This window comes from Anabrus simplex, chromosome 3, assembly GCF_040414725.1.
Source record: "Anabrus simplex isolate iqAnaSimp1 chromosome 3, ASM4041472v1, whole genome shotgun sequence".
NCBI classification, from domain to species: domain Eukaryota; kingdom Metazoa; phylum Arthropoda; class Insecta; order Orthoptera; family Tettigoniidae; genus Anabrus; species Anabrus simplex.
The window spans coordinates 411,173,432-411,194,101 of NC_090267.1; the positions used below are offsets into that span (position 1 = coordinate 411,173,432).

The window sequence follows — 20,670 nt, forward strand, 5'->3', positions numbered from 1 at the left end:
TTATGAATATTATTTATAAATGATTGTTTATTATATCATCATTTTCCACAATAATGATATCTGAAAAATGAACTACCATTTCATTCTTCTTCCTTCTAATTGATTTGGATCCTCACTTGATATGGATTTGGCCCTATTTTACAGCGGGACGCCGTTGCTAACATGAATCTTGTGTGTTTCTGTGAGGGTTAGTAGCGTGGTGTGTTGTATGTAGATGAAGACAAGTGTATCAAAACAATCTCAAACACCATAGCTCTCAAGCTAAAGGAATTAACTATATGCAGCCAGTTAAAAGCTTGGCCCAGCCAGGAATCAAACCCAAGGCCCTCTGAATCAAAGGCCAGTATGTCAATCATTCAGCCAAGGAGCTGGACTGAACTACCATGTCATTATAACTGATTTCAATACCAGGTATGTGGCCTTCAGAATTTCCCAAGTCTTAGTAAACAATAAGAAGTTATGATACCGACTTCTTGAGAAAAGTTTATATTCAACAGTAACGAAATAAAGATATAAACTTAGCCTAGGACCTTATTTGAATTAATCATAGTTTTTGATCAGTAAAACATGCTACTGACGTATATACATCCAAGAGATTAATAACTCTAAATCAATATAATGCTGTTATCATTATTGACGCCTTCCAGCTAAAAGATGAGATCATTTTATACAGTTCATATTCTGGGTCAATAGTTCAAATATCACACTGTTGCTGCAAATCAATTCCCACAACCAAATGTTATCTCAATTGACTATGGAGAGAGAAGGTTATACATGTTCCGTGACCACAAACCAAGGAGGAGATAAAAGTACAGTTAGAGTGGGGTTCAAGAGTCAGAAGTTGAGTAGAGTTTGTGCATGACACTGGTAGCAGCAATGAAGAGCAGAGGCCAGGTAAGATATTGGAATGTGGACAGTTCCAAAACAGCAAATAGAATGTAATCATATCAAACTTACCAGGTAATAAGATAACACACTGAATTATTTTTCTCCGATGCACAACTACTTAAATAAAGATATATATTTCAAATTTCTGATCTACTAAGCTATTAACCAATTTTCTGTTCTCTCTATAGCATAACTGAAAAATGAATTACGAGTATGATTTTGGACTAAATATTTATTATGTGTTATGAAGAGCAATTAATGCAATAACTAGAATAAATGCAAAGAAATTCCTGATGCTGATGTTCTTCAATTAATGGACAACATTAAAATGAGTAATTGTACTATCTCGTTATATTTATTAGGCAGTTCATTATCAAGTAGCCAATATCACTGTTTGCATCGTGCCCAACTATGTATGCAGGCTTGTGCAGCTGTGGGTCCAGTATATAAGAACACTTTTATGATCATGCAGATAATTTTACCTTGTTGGTGTTAATTCATGAATCATTTGCACTGCCTCCCTATGCCTCATAGTTGCTTCACTTAGAAGGAAATCATAGTTTGGTCAGCATATTATAGAAGCTTATGCCTTTGCTGGCAAGATGTAGCATTTACAGTGCACTATGTCTTCTGGTATGAGCTAGAATAAATTTGTTACTTTCATTGACCTGTCACAGTCTCAATGGCTTTGACAATATGAAAGTGACCGAGATATGAGCGATTCTAATAACACCGTTCCTTATGCACCCAGTCCCTGTTATGAATGGTGTGAAAATATTGTTCACAGGGTCAGTTGGTGCATGCATTTCAGTGGGCTTGGCAGACTGATATGTAATAGCAACTTCTGGCTCAGTGACGAAAGCAACAGGAAACTACCTCACTCTTCATTTCCCTAGTATGCCTCTTCAGTGACACCTAGGCTATCTATGACAGCCGTTGTTAGAGCTGTAGAGGATCAAACCAGCCTTTGGACTGAATACCCAACATACCACACATTATAGAAGCTATTGCATAAACAAAGGGTGACAAGACAGTGATGACCAACTAACAAATTCATGAAATGAGAGGTAGTCATTCCTATCAACTCTCGGGACGAAGATTAATTTTTGCCATACACGACTATCACATTTTGGTACTACAGTATACTGTACAGTGTTTCGGCTTGATACTTTTCTCTAGAACAAGGATAATATTTCTGAAATGACTAAGGTCATAGCCTAAGGTCGATTTACTTCATAATTTCCAGGGGCAAATATAAACAAAAGTAAAAAGTACTTTTGTATTGTCCTGTATGTTCATTTTCCAATTGATTACATTGTTTTATACTAAAAATATTCACTCTACTTACCGGTATATACTAATTTACTTCATTTTACCACTTTCACAACTCAAAGCACATGCAAGTTTTTCTGTTCCTACATGTACTTCAACAAAGGTTTTCCCACTGTTAACAACAGTAAAGGTTGTTTGACATATAAAGAACAAAGAACAGCTGATTAATTTACACCCTGACATTATAAAAGGAAACTCCTTCAATATTGATACTGGAATGTGGACAGTTCCAATTTACAGCAAATAGAATGTAATCATATCAAACTTACCACATAATAAGATAATACAAAGCAAAGCAAAGCAAAGCAAAGCAAAGCAAAGCAAAGCAAAGCAAAGCAAAGCAAAGCAAAGCAAAGCAAAGCAAAGTCACTTCCGTACAGGCCATGAATGCTCTTGGAAGAGTGGAAGGTAAAGGCTTCCACCATTGTTAACCACGGCATGTGATGGGGTAGAGTGGTTAGCTCTACGCCCGGCCGCCTTTGCCCCCAGGAATTAACCTGGTACTTATTTTTGGTGTAGGCTGAGTGAACCTCAGGGCCATATGCACCTACGGAAGTGGAAATCTCCTTTCTTAAATTTTACGACTTTCTGACGGGGATTCGAACCCACGTCTTTCCGGGTGAACTGAGCACGCCTTTACCGCCTCGGCCAGGCAGCCCCTAATAAGATAACACACTGAATTTAAAATATTTTCCTCTGAACATTGAACCATTTACTTAACACTTATGTTTTTAGACATTTTATTTATTGTTTTTTTAATGTTGAACTGAAACTGACATGTTTTATGGTGACGATGGGATAGGAAAGTGCTAGGACTGGGAAGGAAGCAACCATGGCCTTAATTAAGGTATAGCACCAGCATTTGTCTGGTGTGAAAACAGGAAACCATGGAAAACCATCTTCAGGGCTGCCAACAGTGGGGTTTAAATCCACTATCTCCTGAATTCAAGTGATAGTTACACCTCCCAAACCGCGTAGCCACTCACTTGGTATTTTCAGACATTTTCAAACAGTAACTATGATAACATTCATTACCATGTAGGTGTACCATATGCTTGTGGACACCACAAACTGTTGCAAACTAAGTGAAAGTTACTGTTTGGTATTTAAAGGTGGATTTCTTTAATTTCCAATAATTTTTCTTTATGAAGTTGTCAGTATGTATTAAGGAAATGTTTTTGTAATAATGGCTACTAGTAAACAACATTCATGTTCATAATGAAACAAAAAGAATTTCTTAATACATATCGATAACTTCATAACGAAAAATTATTGGAAATTAATTAAATGTATCTTTAAATATCAAACATACCGCCCATCAAAAGAGGCATTGCCACTTTTAGAACAAACAAAAGAAATATATGAGTAATTATCAACTTCACTTGTACAGATGATCTATAACTCATCTCCTGGTTTCGGAAGAGCACAAAGTTTGCTAACAGGCCGTTTAATCACATCCTTGATTGTTTTTATTGTGGCAACTTGGATGAGACCACCATCACCGGGACACACCGCATTAACAACTCCTCTTCTCCAATGAAACGGTGATGAATACAAGGTCTCTAGAGCAGAGATTGGGATGCTCATCAGACCACTTATGTTACTGTTGAAAAGTATAAAGTATTTCTACCAAAAGTGTTGTGTCATCTTTTGTAAGTATTGGCATTTGGTAAGTCTATTGGTGGGATGGTAAGGGAGGTCATGGTTGGGTAAAGCAGTAACTGGTTCACCAATTAGAAAATGAGATGGAGTAGGGTAGGAAAAATCTGATGGATCATCACCGATTCTTGATAATAGGCGAGAACTCAAGCAGGCTTCTACTTGGGAAGATAGGGTTGTTAGCTCTTCAAATGTGAGTATTGTATTGCCCATTGTTCTTTGAAAGTGTTACGAGTGATTTAACCACCGATTCCCAAGCACCACCAAAGGTGCAGATGGCAGGATAAAGTGCCATGCGATTCCTTTCATTGACTCCCAACAAAGGCCAACAGCTTCACGCGGATGAGCTATCATTAATAATAATAATAATAATAATAATAATAATAATAATGAAAATGTTATTTGTTTTATGTCCCACTAACTTCTTTGACGGTTGTCGGAGACGCTGAGGTACGGAATTTAGTCCCGCAGGAGTTCTTTTACGTGCCAGTAAATCTACCGACACAAGGCTGACGTATTTGAGCACCTTCAAATACCACCAGACTGAGCCAGGATCGAACCTGCCAAGTTGGGGTCAGAAGGCCAGCGCCTCAACCGTCTGAGCCACTCAGCCCGGCCAAGCTATCATTAGGAGGGTTACGGGCCCTCAGTCGAGGAAATGCTACTGAAATCCCATTATATGTTTTCCAAAGGAGCAGATACAAAAGGAGTGTTCCCCATGTCAGGAGTGGCCTAATTTGTAAATGACGTCAGGCTCAGATGACAAGCCAGTTGGTCAATATCTGTCGCAACTAAATGGATCGATTTGTCGAGGGATTGTAGAAATGTTCAGGTGTATCCTGAAAGTGACGCACGTCGGCTTCGCCTGATCACCGTGACAAGTGGGAAAGGGCTACCGGTTCAAAGGCAAAACTGATTAAAGAAGCTAGCCTAAACAGCACAACTCCGTGTTCCTTCACTGTACACTGGTACCTTGACTGGATGCAACCATAAATTGGCAGATTTGCTGAAGCAACACAAGGTAGACATTGGTTGTATACAAGAAATACAATGGAAGGGATAATAGGAGTCTCATGATGTTGAGATGGACATACGCTCATGTACAGTATAATGAGACATCTAGCAGAAATAGCATAGCTATTTTTGCAAATGCTTTCATAGCCATCTCAACGGTCCATACCGATTACTTCGATTGTTTGATGTCTATAATCATGAACACTACAGCCAACTACCCGTGCATAATCTCAGCCTGTGTTCCACAAACTGGCTGTGCTGATGAAAAAATAATTTTTGACTGGAGCTGCAAGATTAAATATCAGCAAACTCCCCAGAGGGCTTGCTTATTCTCTGTGTGATCTGAATTAGTGATGAGATAATTGAATACTTTTAATAATCAAATAATCTCCATCCGATTATTTAAATAATTGAATAAATAATCTAATAAAATAATCGAATGAGTTTCGAATACCATTCAGTTGTAGTGATGGCATAATCAAATACCTTTAATATTTGAATAACCTCCATCCGATTATGTAGATAATCGAACAAATATTTTAATAAAATAATCAAATGAGTTTCAAATATCATACAGTTGTATCGCAAAGAATATTCGGATGCGTGATGAATCAATTTTTCGGCTAAGTGTGACAGATGGATAATTGATCAAAATAAGTAAATAGAATTGATGAACTCTTATGAAAAATAGAAATACTCCTTTTTCTAAATGTATCTCCAAATGTTGAAAGTAAATGAGTGAATTAACTGTCTTAATAACATCACTTTTCATTTGGTTATTGAAAGCATTCATTCCAATGCAGTTCCAAATGAAAAATCAAAAAAATAATCAGATGGAAAAATTCACTATTCGATTGCCTCATTCATTAGAATGGATAATTGAAAAATAATCGGATGGAAAAATATTCACTATTTGATTGCCTTATTCATTCGAATGGAGTTTTGAATGAATAACTGAAGAAATTAAAAAAAACGGCTGGAAAAGAATATTCACTATTCTATTGCCTCATTCATTCGAATGTATAATAAAAATTAATTGAATGGGAAATATAATCAAATAAAATGAAATAATCGAATAAGCTATTATTTTGTATTAGATTATCCCATCACCAATCTGAATGGTCATGTTGGAAGCAAGCAAGAGGGCTACAACTGACATGGGGACAATGGTTTTGGCACACAAAATAATGGCTGGCGAGTTCTTGACTTTGCTGAAGCTAATGATCTCCTCATCAGTTATATGCAGGGTGATTCTGTTAGATTCGTTAAAGATATAGACATTCTGTTTTCAGGTCCTAAATCGCATTAAGGGGCTCATAAAATACTGTCCTATTCCTTTCAATAACCGGCAGCAACCTTGTTTTTTTAAAATGGGAATATACCAATTTCACCCAATAGAACAATTAAGAATCGAGTGACAAATTCAGTGATGTGCTTATTTTCCAAATCTGATGAGTACTTTTGAAGATATTAAAGGGTTTCACGTGATGAAAATCTTTGAGCAGGTTCTTGACGGGTGCCTGAGAGACATTGTCACTATAGGTATCAACCAGTGTGGTTTTGTAAAGGGAGTCAGTATTTCTGATGCAATCTTTGCTGCCCACACGTGACATTCCTTAACCTATAGAAAGCATTTGATTGTGTTCTGCATCAGTTCATCTGATACGCATTGCACGACCATGGCATGCCAGTGCTGTTTATCGACAGCGTCTGGATGCTTTATGAGAATAATTGTGGCAGAATGAGGTGCACTACTGGCCTGTTCGGGAGCTTCCCTGTGAGAGTAGGAGTAGTACATCAGGAAGGTCGGCAGATGCAGAGTGGGTCTCGGCCCACAAGTGGCCAAGACTGGTCCGTAGTCCAACAGCTCTGTGGTCCAATTGGCCATCCGAGCAGAGGAGGGGTGGTCACAGCTCTCATGCTCTGTATTCGGGAGACGGAGAGGAGTTGGTCCCCACCGTTGGCTGTCCTGAGAATGGTTTTCCATTCTCCTGCACTAAGGCAAATGCTGGGACAGTTCCTAGTATAGGCCATGGCCGCCAACCCTCTCACCTTCTCCTTACATCTCCTTCACCGTAGCAAACCTCCCTGGCCTGAGAGATGGCGTTACTGTCTAGGAGGCAGGGACAGAATGAAAATGTTTTAGTAGTAGTAGACATTTACAAAGCTAGAAAGGCTGTTGGAACTGGTAAGATTTCTGGGGATATATTAAAGGCTGCAGTTTGGGATATAGTACCATATTCGAAATACCTATTTGATTACAATTTGCACAAAGGAGCGATGCCAAGCAAATGGACAGTTGCAACAGGGTGACAAACATAAAGCGGATAATTACAGGCCAGTCAGCTTGACGTGTTGTTTGTAAGTTCTGGTAAAGCATTCTTTCTGATTATATTAGACATGTTTGCAAACTTACTAACTGGTTTGATTCTGGTTTAGGAAAGGGTATTCCAATTAAGCTCAACTTGGACTAGACAAATGAGTGGCTAAATTTCTAGAAAATGAACTCAGAGAATTAAAGTAGGTACAATGTTATCTGATCCTGTAACGATTAAGAGGGACTGATAGGCCAGCAGTAGTAAGTCAGGCTCTGTGCACAATGGATGTGATAAGAACAGCGTGGTACACCAAACTGGCCGTTCACCACTGGGTTTGCAACACCAAAAAATTCAGAGCGAGCTTGTGAAAGCTGTGAGGCATAATGCCCTTCCATACCGTGAACTACTGCAAGATGGGCAGCAGCATTTCAGCATGGACTGAAACAAGCAGCTACATGCAACGGTTTTGCAGACCTGTCAGTGTCCGGTCTGACGTGTCACGTGCAGTAATTACTCAGTGCATGTCACCCCTCCTATTTATCACTGTAATGGATGCCATAACAAAGGCACTAAAAAAGGAAGAAGCAGCAGGACTTGCAAGCTTGATCTTTGCAGATGGCGTGGTGACCTGAAGTGAAACCGAAAATGATTTAGAGGAAAAGCTGCAGAAATGGAGTCAAGAGTTTAAGAGAGATGATTTAAATATCAACAAGGCCAAGATGGGTGGTGATGACGTTACAGAGGGGAGATGACAAACCCCAAATCAGAATAAATGACACCAAAGTGGACAGTGTTCCAACGTTTAAGTACTTGGGTAGTATAGTATCAAAAGAAAACCTTGCAAAATATGAGATGAACAGTCGAATTAGCAAGGCAACTCAATTTTACCACCAAGTAAGACAACTGCTGTGGGATAAACAAGTACTATTGAAAGCTAAGACGGCATTATATAAATCACATTATATACCCATCTTCACGTATAGCTTGGAAACTACCCCACGTTAATGAGACAACTCAAAACTCCAAGCTGCAGAAATGAAGTTTCTACACACCATGATACAGAAGAACAGGAAGGACAAGTTCAGGAATGAAAAACTCTGAGAGGAGGTGGGAATAAGAGACTCCCTACTACAGAGGATCCAGAAAGCAAGACTGAAGTGGTTTGGCACGTAAGAAGGATGAGTGCAAGCAGGACTGCAAGAAGAGAATATGAAAGAGAAATAAAAGGAAAAAGACCAGTGGGTAGACCCAGAGGAAAATGGACCGATCTGGTGAAGAAAGATGTTGAGGAGAGAGGACAAGACTGAGAGAAGATTATGAGAGAACAGTGGTCCATGGGCAAAGACGGAGGGAGCTCGTACACCACACCTGGGCAACTGGAGATGGTCAATGATGATGATGGACATGGACAGAAGATGGACACTACTAAAGTTACAATCCGAAGCAGGCATTGAAAACCATCCACAGAATTTTAAGGGAAGATCTTCATCTGCATAAAATTACATCACAGTGGGTGCCACATACACTCACTGACGTGCAAAAGTAGACACAGTATGCCATATACTCCGACTAGTTGGTACGCTATTAGCAAAAAAACAAGCAAATACTGGAGAGAACAGTCCTCAACAGAGCAATGTGGTATGAAACAATTTCCACAGTTTTGAATGCTGTTGATGAGATGCCAGAGAAATCTCTAACTGTAATTGGCATATAGTTCAGTGCCAAAAGGAGAATTGCTCCTGGTGAGAGGTAAAAATTATTTGGATGCATTTTAAACATTCTTGGTCATCATCTATTCTGCATTTGAGCTAAAACAATTTGCATTTTCTCATCTCTAACATTGTCTTTTTCAGATAACATAGTAACTCCTTAGCTCATATCATAGTTCAGTACAAATTAAGCCCAGTCATAGATAAGCTCAACTTATAACAGAACCCATCTACAGCTTTTTTTTTTTAAGAATGCTATTTGTTTGGGCCAGGAATCGAACCTGGGGCCACCGGGTGACAGGTGGGCGCGCTGCCCCCTACACCGCTTAAACTTCTGCCTAAGCCTATGCTCAAGTGAAACTGGGCCAATGTATTATAGGAGCAGTTTTTCTAAGTTTTCAACACACTTCCTGCATTTGTTATTACAAGTTTTTAATCAATGCCTATCTTAGGTGAATATTTCCAGCCATTAATTTTAAAAATACAGAATTTCTTAAGCACTTACCACAGGAGATTTAAATGATCTCTCATAATTCAGTCACAATCAATAGAATCTCAGTAGCGCTGCCATATTTTGCTTTACTCAGCTGAACATCTCCACATAACTAAAATATTGGCAATGCTTGTGCATGCACAGTGATGCAGTCCTCATTGTTTATGTCCATGTTACTGGAACATAATTTTATAGGTTATCCAGCAATGTAAATAGTGAAAATGAATGAAAAATGTGATTCAAACCTTACTGAAAATTTCAGTTCACAAGAAGTTAACATTCTGAGAGATCATAAAGCAGTAACATATAATTGAATGTAAACAATCAAACTTTATGCAATAAGCAAGCCCAAGTGTGGGCCAAAACTGGAGATTTTTTTAATGCCAAAAGTGGTGTGGTGTATCACAGTATAGGGGTAGCATGCCTGCCTCTTACCCGGAGGCGCCGGGTTCAATACCCGGCCAGGTCTGGGATTTTTACCTGCACCTGAGGGCTGGTCCGAGGTTCACTCAGCCTACATGATTACTATTGAGGAGCTATCTGAAGGTGAGATGGCGGCCCCAGTCTAGAAAGCCGACAATAATGGCCGAGAGGATCTGCCGTGCTGACCACGACACCTCGTAATCTGCAGGCCTTCAAGCTGAGCAGCGGTCGCTTGGTAGGCCATGGCGTTTCGAGGCTGTTGCGCCATGGGGTTTTGTTTTGCTTGGTGTGATGTATATAGAGGTGGTACCTGTTCTTGTGTGCAAGTTGAATGTGCTGTTGATATTGATGAGCGGAAGTTTCATTGTTGGCATTTATGCTATTCTTGTATTAAATGGAAGGAAACGCTGTTCAAACATATTAATACACATATGAAGTGAATGGAGAAAGTGGTGCTCATGGATCACCAGGTTGGAGATTTGTGAAATTATAGGTGGAAAATTCAGATTAGAAAATAACTGAAGAAACAGAATGGAAACACTAACCAGAACAGGCCAGAACCACAGATCAGAAAGGGTGATGTGATCCACTAAATGGAAGTAACATGTCTGTCAATTCACACACAGAAATTTTACACATTTTTATCTTACATATTAACATATTAACCAGACAATATGTCAAATTCAATTTGTTCTGGTCTATGTCTTTAAACAGAAAATTAATAATTTCAACATAAGAATGACTTCTTTATTTTAAAGAAAAATTATTCTAGAGGGACAGTATCCTAAAATTGCTGGAAAGATGACCTCATGAAAAAAATGTTATGAGGTTCACTCAAAATCGAATGCACCACTTTTTCTTTTTTTACAAGGCCAATTGTTATCCCACACCTTACTTTAACAGTATACTGTTACACCCGATGGGCACAGTTTCAGTTCTCTACATAACTTCCATCCTTTTCGACTGCTTTATGCCACCTAGGAACAAGAACACAATCAAATCAATCAATACTGATCTGCATTTAGGGCAGTCGCCCAGGTGGCAGATTCCCTATCTGTTGCTTTCCTAGCCTTTTCCTAAATGATTTCAAAGAAATTGGAAATTTATTGAACATCTCCCTTGGTAAGTTATTCCAATCCCTAACTCCCCTTCCTATAAATGAATATTTGCCCCAGTTTGTCCTCTTGAATTCCAACTTTATCTTCATATCGTGATCTTTCCTACTTTTATAAACGCCATTCAAACCTATTCGTCTACTAATGTCATTCCACGCCATCTCTCCGCTGACAGCTCGGAACATACCACTTAGTCTAGCAGCTCTTCTTCTTTCTCTCAATTCTTCCCAACCCAAACATTGCAACATTTTAGTAACGCTACTCTTTTGTCGGAAATCACCCAGAACAAATCGAGCTGCTTTTCTTTGGATTTTTTTCCAGTTCTTGAATCAGGTAATCCTGGTGAGGGTCCCATACACTGGAACCATACTCTAGTTGGGGTCTTACCAGAGACTTATATGCACTCTCCTTTACATCCTTACTACAACCCCTAAACACCCTCATAACCATGTGTAGAGATCGGTACCCCCTTTTTTTTTTTTTGCTAGTTGTTTTACGTCGCACCGACACAGATAGGTCTTACGGCGACGATAGGACACGAAAGGGCTAGGAGTGGGAAGGAAGCGGCCGTGGCCTTAAGGTACAGCCCCAGCATTTGCCTGGTGTGAAAATGGGAAACCACGGAAAACCATTTTCAGGGCTGCCGATAGTGGGGTTCGAACCTACTATCTCCCGAATACTGGATACTGGCCGCAATTAAGCGACTGCAGCTATCGAGCTCGGTCGGTACCCTTTATTTACAATCCCATTTATGTGATTACCCCAGTGAAGATCTTTCCTTATATTAACACCTAGATACTTACAATGATCCCCAAAAGGAACTTTCACCCCATCAACACAGTAATTAAAACTCAGAGGACTTTTCCTATTTGTGAAACTCACAACCTGACTTTTAGCCCCGTTTATCAACATACCATTGCCTGCTGTCCATCTCACAACATTTTCGAGGTCACGTTGCAGTTGCTCACAATCTTGTAACTTATTTATCACTCTATAGAGAATAACATCATCCGCAAAAAGCCTTACCTCCGATTCCACTCCTTTACTCATATCATTTATATATATAAGAAAACATAAAGGTCCGATAACACTGCCCTGAGGAACTCCCCTCTCAACTATTACAGGGTCAGACAAAGCTTCACCTACTCTCACTCTCTGAGACCTATTTTCTAGAAATATAGCAACCCATTCAGTCACTCTTTTGTCTAGTCCAATTGCACTCATTTTTGCCAGTAGTCTCCCATGATCCACCCTATCAAATGCTTTAGACATGTCAATCGCGATACAGTCCATTTGACTTCCAGAATCCAAGATATCTGCTATATCTTGCTGGAATCCTACAAGTTGAGCTTCAGTGGAATAACCTTTCCTAAAACCGAATTGCCTTCTATCGAACCAGTTATTAATTTCACAAACATGTCTAATATAATCAGAAAGAATGCCTTCCCAAAGCTTACATACAATGCATGTCAAACTTACTGGCCTGTAATTTTCAGCTTTATGTCTATCACCCTTTCCTTTATACACAGAGGCTACTATAGCAACTCTCCATTCATCTGGTATAGCTCCTTCGACCAAACAATAATCAAATAAGTACTTCAGATATGGTACTACATTCCAACCCATTGTCTTTAGTATATCCCCAGAAATCTGATCAATTCCAGCCGCTTTTCTAGTTTTCAACTTTTGTATCTTATTGTAAATGTCATTGTTATCATATGTAAATTTTATTACTTCTTTGGCCTTAGTCTCTTCCTCTATCTTGACATTATCCTTGTAACCAACAATCTTTACATACTGCTGACTGAATACTTCTGCCTTTTGAAGATCCTCACATACACACTCCCCTTGTTCATTAATTATTCCTGGAATGTCCTTCTTGGAACCTGTTTCTGCCTTAAAATACCTATACATACCCTTCCATTTTTCACTAAAATTTGTATGACTGCCAATTATGCTTGCCATCATGTTATCCTTAGCTGCCTTCTTTGCTAGATTCAATTTTCTAGTAAGTTCCTTCAATTTCTCCTTACTTCCACAGCCATTTCTAACTCTATTTCTTTCCAGTCTGCACCTCCTTCTTAGTCTCTTTATTTCTCTATTATAATAAGGTGGGTCTTTACCATTCCTTACCACCCTTAAAGGTACAAACCTGTTTTCGCATTCCTCAACAATTTCTTTAAACCCATCCCAGAGTCTGTTTACATTTTTATTTACCGTTTTCCACCGATCATAGTTACTTTTTAGAAACTGCCTCATACCTGCTTTATCTTTTTTTTTTTTTTGCTAGGGGCTTTACGTCGCACCGACACAGATAGGTCTTATGGCGACGATGGGATGGGAAAGGGCTAGGAGTTGGAAGGAAGCGGCCGTGGCCTTAATTAAGGTACAGCCCCAGCATTTGCCTGGTGTGAAAATGGGAAACCACGGAAAACCATCTTCAGGGCTGCCGATAGTAGGATTCGAACCTACTATCTCCCGGATGCAAGCTCACAGCCGCGCGCCTCTACGCGCACGGCCAACTCGCCCGGTACCTGCTTTATCAGCCATATGGTACTGCCTAACAGTCCTACTTTTAAGACCTTCCTTTCTATCGCATTTATTTTTAACTACCACAAAAACAGCTTCATGATCACTAATACCATCTATTACTTCAGTTTCCCTATAGAGCTCATCTGGTTTTATCAGCACCACATCCAGGATATTTTTCCCTCTGGTTGGTTCCATCACTTTCTGAATCAGCTGTCCTTCCCATATTAACTTATTTGCCATTTGTTGGTCATGCTTCTTGTCGTTCGCATTTCCTTCCCAATTTACATCTGGCAAATTCAGATCTCCCGCTACAATCACATTTCTTTCCATGTCGTTTCCCACATAGCTTACTATCCTATCAAATAATTCCGAATCCGCATCAGTGCTACCCTTTCCCGATCTGTACACTCCAAATATATCAAGTTGCCTATTATCTTTAGAAATGAGCCTTACACCTACAATTTCATGTGTCTCATCTTTAACTCTTTCGTAGCTTACAAATTCTTCTTTCACCAGAATGAAAACTCCCCCTCCCACCTTTCCTATCCTATCTCTACGATACACACTCCAGTGCCGTGAGAAAATTTCTGCATCCATTATATCATTTCTCAGCCATGATTCAACTCCTATTACAATATCTGGTAAATATATATCTATTAAATTACTTAATTCTATTCCTTTCTTTACAATACTTCTACAGTTCAGCACTAACAATTTTATGTCATCCCTACTTGATTTCCAGTTCCTTGTTCCCTTATCACCGCTCCCTAGGCCATCCCGTTTCCCTGAATGTACCTCCCTATTACCCTTCCAAACAAATTTCCTAACTTATACGTACCACTGCGGTTTAAATGAAGGCCATCCGAGCGCAGATCCCTATCTCCTACCCACCCATTAGGATCTAGAAATTTCACTCCCAGTTTCCCACATACCCACTCCATAGTCTCATTTAAATCCCCAATCACCCTCCAGTCAGTATCCCTCCTACACAGTATTCCACTAATAGCAATCTCCGCTTTCTTAAACTTCACCCGTGCTGCATTTACCAGATCCCACACATCTCCAACTATGTTGGTACTTATATCAGCTTGCCTTACGTTGTTGGTACCAACGTGAAACACTACCACCTTCTCCTTCCCCTCCTCCCTCTCTTCTACTTTCCTCAACATCTGCCTCAACCTAATTCCTGGATAACATTCTACCCTGGTTCCCTTTCCTCCACACACTTTTCCCACGTGTCTAACGATGGAATCCCCCATGACCAGAGCCTCAACCCTACCCACCTCATTTGATCTCCTCCCCTCCTGGTCAGCCCTATCTTTCCTGATAGCTGCAGAAGCTACTTCCTCCTCCCTTTTCTCCTTCCCATAACCCTGCTCCACCTGTCTTTTCCTATCCTCTACTCTACATTTCCCTTTCCTACCTTTTCCCTTCCTCCTACTTCCATGCATCTCAGCAACAGTTCCCTGTCCCTCATCTTCCCTCTGTTGTTCTACACATGACCGCACAGTAAAAGTCTGGTCCAGCATGTCCAAACCACTGTACAGGAGCAATTATAAGGAAGTTATTTTCAAACTTCTTTGCACGAAGCTAGTCTTCCGTTTTATTTGAGATGATAATGAGAGTGTGGCATATCAGGGCTGCAAGGAAGTGTGGCTACGTTGTCCATCCCAGTTTTTTGGATAGCGTCCTAGTTTTCTGACCGACATGTGGTCAAGCATTGTTGTACAACAGCAAAACAACCTACCAGGGCGATGTCGATGCAATTCAAAACAATTCAGTGCTGGGCTGAGTGGCTCAGACAGTTGAGACACTGGCCTTCTGACCCCAACTTGGCAGGTTCGATCCTGGCTCAGTCCAGTGGTATCTGAAGGTGCTCAAATACGTCAGCCGTGTCGGTAGATTTACTGGCATGTAAAAGAAATCCTGCACGACTTAATTCTGGCACCTCAGCATCTCCTTCTTCTTCACATTACCATATCAGGTCCCCCTGACGGTGGCGATCACTGTGGCAAATGCAGTATGATCTCTTGCTAGGTGGAAAAGTCTTTCAACATTGTGAATTCCAGTCAATTCTTTGATGTTTCCAAGCCATGATGTTCGCCTCCTCCCGACACCTCTTCGACCCTGTATTTTGCCTTGTTCAATCCACTGTAAGATGAGGTAACGGTCATTTCTAAGGATGTGGCCAAGGTAAGAGATCTTCCGGTGTTTTAATGTTTGAACGAGCATCTCCAAGAACCATAAAAGTAGTTAGTGGGACGTAAAGCAAATAACATTATTATTATAAAACAATTCAATAGCGACTGAAGTTTCATGAGAATTGGCACACGTCCACTGGAATTAATGGTGGTTCCTGGAACCATGATGTCTGAAGTATAAAGCCCTTGAATCCCAGAACTGTAGAAATAACTTTTTCTGCTAAAGTCACCAATTTGAATTTCTCTTCTTCGGTCACTTATCTTGGGGCAAATTCATAATTACTTCTGATGAGTGGATTTTTTAAAGGCATTATATTTATTTAATTTTGACCTAAAAAACTGCCCAGGACTTTCTTGGATCTGAATATATTTTATTCATCCCTTGATAATGTGATGATAGTGGAGATGATTGTTTAACAGAGCCAACAAGGTAATCAGCTCCTGCCCAACATAGAGAGTTCCAGGATAATTTCTAAAGGAAAAAGTGACCAAATACGGAACTGACGGCAAACTGAACTTGTGCTATAATTAAGAAGAGTATTCTATTATTCTGCAAGCCTTGGATGGCTTCTACAGGGTTATCTTTACTGCTTTATAGGATTAATATTTCACTTAGTATTTCAAGATAGAAGTCTTCAATTTTGTAATACAAGTCATTAGTCCCTCATCCATCCTCCTAAACATCCAGCATATTGTCTGACTCATTGCCTGAACAGTCAGCGCACTGGCCTTTGGTTCAGAGGGTCCCGGGTTCGATTGCCGGCCAGGTCAGGGATTTTAACCTTAATTGGTTAATTCCAATGGCTCGGGGCTGGCTGTATGTGTTGTCTTCATCATCATTTCATCCTCATCACGATGCGCAGGTCACCTATGGGCGTCACATAGAAAGACCTGCACCTGGCGAGCTGAACCCGTCCCGGGATATCCCGGCACTAAAAGTCATACGACATTTCACATTTCATTTCAAGCATATTAGGAAAAATCTATCCAGTATTTCTCCTGTTTTGATCTGTGAGCCAAAAATGTTACATTATCCATTATTATACTATAGTTAACAATTTTTATACCTACAGGCAGAACCAACAAGTTCTTATAAGTTATTAAGTTATTATTCATTGTACATAGTATGATATTGAATCTGGAATTGCTTTTGCTTATTTGTGCCTGGTCCCCCCCCCCTCCCCCGCTGACATCCTTCCTATCCAACCTTTCTAGGTCGATTCGTATTAGTTTTGAAACACCATGGAAGTCTTTTTTTAAATCTCTTGGCCCTTCTTTTAAGAAATTACTGTACCCTCATTTATTGCAACAACGATTTTACAAAGTACAGAAATGTAGAAATGATCAAATTCATTTTTGTTTCAGGTAACCAAATGGGTAGTGGTATTGGTGGCTTTGTTTGGTGGATGTTTCTCTGCACCTCATCGTTATCAACATTATGAAGACTGGGAAAATCAGCACACAGGAGATCTACAAGAAACCCAGCAGTATCAACAACATGGGCAACTAGAAGATCAAGATACTCAAAATATCGAGCAATATGGACAACAAACAAACCAGGACAATGGTGCAGGCCAAGAGTTGCAACAGATGAGAGGTGACCAAGGTATTGATCACTGGGACCAGAACAATGATCAAGATGCAGATGGGCTAATAGTGCAACATAGTGATCATCACTATCACGAGGGGGAATTATACACAGAAGCTGATAATGGGCAGCTTGTTCAAGAACATGAACAAACTGGCCAATTAGATGAAGATATAGATAATAACGAATTCTTAAAAGAACTACAAGACCAAAATAATAAACAAATAGGACAGTCATATCAAGACATTGATCATGGGCAATTAGTACAAGATACACAAAAACAAGACATAGAACAGATTGGTCAGTCGTATCAAGACACTGATAATGGTCAATTAGTACAAGAACTGCAAGACCAAGATACTCAACAAACAGGACAGACAAATCAAGACATTGATCATGGACAACTAGTGCAAGAAACACAAAATCAAGACATTGAACAGATTGGTCAATCATACCAAGATGCTGACAATGGACAACTGCTACAAGAAACTCAAGGTGAAGACATAGAACAAATAGGACAATCTAACCAAGACGATGATAAAGGGCAACTACTACAAGAAACACAAAACCAAGATATTGAACAGATTGGTCAATCATACCAAGATGCTGACAATGGACAATTGCTACAAGAAACTCAAGGCCAAGGTATTGAACAAATTGGACAATCCAATCAAGATGCTGATAATGGACAACTGGTGCAAGAAACACAAAATCAAGATATTGAACAGATTGGTCAGTCATATCAAGATGCTGATAATGGACAACTGGTGCAAGAAACACAAAATCAAGATATTGAACAGATTGGCCAGTCATATCAAGATGCTGATAATGGACAACTAGTACAACAAACAGCAAATCAAGATATTGAACAGATTGGCCAGTCATATCAAGATGCTGATAATGGACAACTAGTACAACAAACAGCAAATCAAGATATTGAACAGATTGGTCAGTCATATCAAGATGCTGACAATGGACAACTGGTACAAGAAACTCAAGGCCAAGGTATTGAACAAATTGGACAATCCAATCAAGATATTGATAATGGACAACTAGTGCAAGAAACACAAAATCAAGATATTGAACAGATTGGTCAGTCATATCAAGATGCTGATAATGGACAACTAGTACAACAAACAGCAAATCAAGATATTGAACAGATTGGCCAGTCATATCAAGATGCTGATAATGGACAACTAGTACAACAAACAGCAAATCAAGATATTGAACAGATTGGACAGTCATATCAAGATGCTGATAATGGACAACTAGTACAACAAACACAAAATCATGATATTGAACAGATTGGTCAGTCCTATCAAGATGCTGACAATGGACAACTGGTACAAGAAACTCAAGGCCAAGGTATTGAACAAATTGGACAATCCAATCAAGATATTGATAATGGACAACTAGTGCAAGAAACACAAAATCAAGATATTGAACAGATTGGTCAGTCATATCAAGATGCTGATAATGGACAACTAGTACAACAAACAGCAAATCAAGATATTGAACAGATTGGCCAGTCATATCAAGATGCTGATAACGGACAACTTGTACAACAACAAAATCAAGATATTGAACAGATTGGACAGTCATATCAAGATGCTGATAATGGACAACTAGTACAACAAACACAAAATCAAGATATTGAACAGATCGGTCAGTCATATCAAGACGCTGATAATGGACAACTAGTACAACAAACACAAAATCAAGATATTGAACAGATCGGTCAGTCATATCAAGATACTGATAATGGACAACTAGTACAACAAACAGCAAATCAAGATATTGAACAGACTGGTCAGTCATATCAAGATGCTGATAATGGACAACTAGTACAACAAACACAAAATCAAGATATTGAACAGATCGGTCAGTCATATCAAGATGCTGATAATGGACAACTAGTACAACAAACACAAAATCAAGATATTGAACAGATCGGTCAGTCATATCAAGATACTGATAATGGACAACTAGTGCAAGGTCAAGATACTGAACAAGTAGGTCAATTCTATCAAGATACTGATCATGGACAACTTACACAATCAAACCAAAATATTGAACAAATAGGACAATCTTATCAAGATGGTTACAATGGACAACTGGTACAAGAAACTCAACAGTATCAGAATACTGAACAACGAAGTCAAGGTATTGAACAGCAAAGAGGAAATCAGGAACTACAACAGCTCTACGGCCAACACCAGGAAATAGATCCGAACCAACGAAGTTCGTATGAAATTTTACATCAAAACAGAATACATAAATCACAATCACAAAGTGGTATTCAACATGAACCCAAAGCTGATCTTGAGTTTGACATTGAAACAACTACTCTACCCCCAGGATTCTGGAAGAGAGTTGGAAATAAATTTACAAGCGGAAAAGACAAACTCAAGGAAAAGGTGAATGCACTTTATGACAAAATACGAGGATAGAAAATTTGGAATTATAATTTCTTGCTGCACATATAATTACTGAACCAAAGACCACAATGATAGTGAAATAATGCGTGTGCTACATGAAGTGGCATATTCTGTCAGTATTGAAAATATATGTATAGGTATTTTTTAAGCAAAATCTAATAAATTATTTAAGTCAAGAGGAAGGTACAAATTTAATGAAGCATTCTAAATTATTCAGATATATTGTATGAATCTTAGTTTCTATCAAGCATTTTGTATTAAGATGTCCTGATCACATTGTATTCAAACAGTAAAATTTGCAGGTCCGATAGTTCTGATTCAATAAAACTTGTTTAAAAACTTCATACTTCATTTTAACGTATATATGACTGACCTAAAACAAGAAAAAGCTTAACCTACCAATATTAAGATAGCTGTTACTTTGTATTATTGGATTTTCCAATCAATAAAAACCACTTGTATGGAAATTTTAATTTGCAATTTTGTAGCTTTCTGGAAGTTGAACTAGCATTATAGTAGAATGAATTAAATACCCTGGTAATCAAAGTTGTTTCCATTAATGAAGTTATCCCTTGTGCAATCAATTTTCAGCAAACACAAGTTCTCATCCGTGTCAATTACTGAATTCTAACTGTATATTAAAAATGAACCCCAAATTCATCTCAAAGTTTTACTGGCTACTACAGAAAACACCTATGGAATATTTAAGGAAAAATATACCACTGACACCTGCATGAACTACTTTACTTCACTTGTAGTCTAAACCCATTCCTATTTTATTCAGTTATATTATTAGGCATTATTTCAATGATGGCTAGGTATATTGCACTGAGGCTGAATTATATTCAGAATTTGATACCAGGGTAAAAGTAATCAAATTACTTGAAACAAACACCTTTTTAGTAATTTTTACTTTAGTTAAAAAATGTTATATTTACTCATAGTTTACTTCTTGAAATA

At 38.9% G+C, this 20,670-nt stretch overlaps 2 protein-coding genes across 2 annotated transcripts in view; one reads left to right on the forward strand and one right to left on the reverse strand.

Annotated features, from left to right (window-relative positions):
• Nucleotides 1-20,670, reverse strand: part of spel1 (DNA mismatch repair protein spel1) — a 235,254-nt gene that overhangs the window by 162,615 nt on the left and 51,969 nt on the right. The gene's annotated exons all lie outside the window — the stretch shown is intronic.
• Nucleotides 741-20,054, forward strand: LOC136866445 (putative uncharacterized protein DDB_G0271606). The gene is made up of 2 exons (XM_067143392.2): nt 741-894; nt 17,050-20,054. Exons 1-2 carry the CDS (start codon nt 859-861, stop codon nt 19,720-19,722), a joined length of 2,709 nt encoding a protein of 902 aa, XP_066999493.2. The 5' UTR covers nt 741-858; the 3' UTR covers nt 19,723-20,054.

What these genes read in the sequence shown, in the direction of transcription:
- LOC136866445 (XM_067143392.2), top strand. Translation starts at nt 859, where the DNA reads ATGACACTGGTAGCAGCAATGAAGAGCAGAGGCCAG. An exon ending in CAATGAAGAGCAGAGGCCAG is followed by an intron (nt 895 to 17,049) that starts GTAAGATATTGG and finishes TTTTTGTTTCAG; the next exon opens with GTAACCAAATGGGTAGTGGT.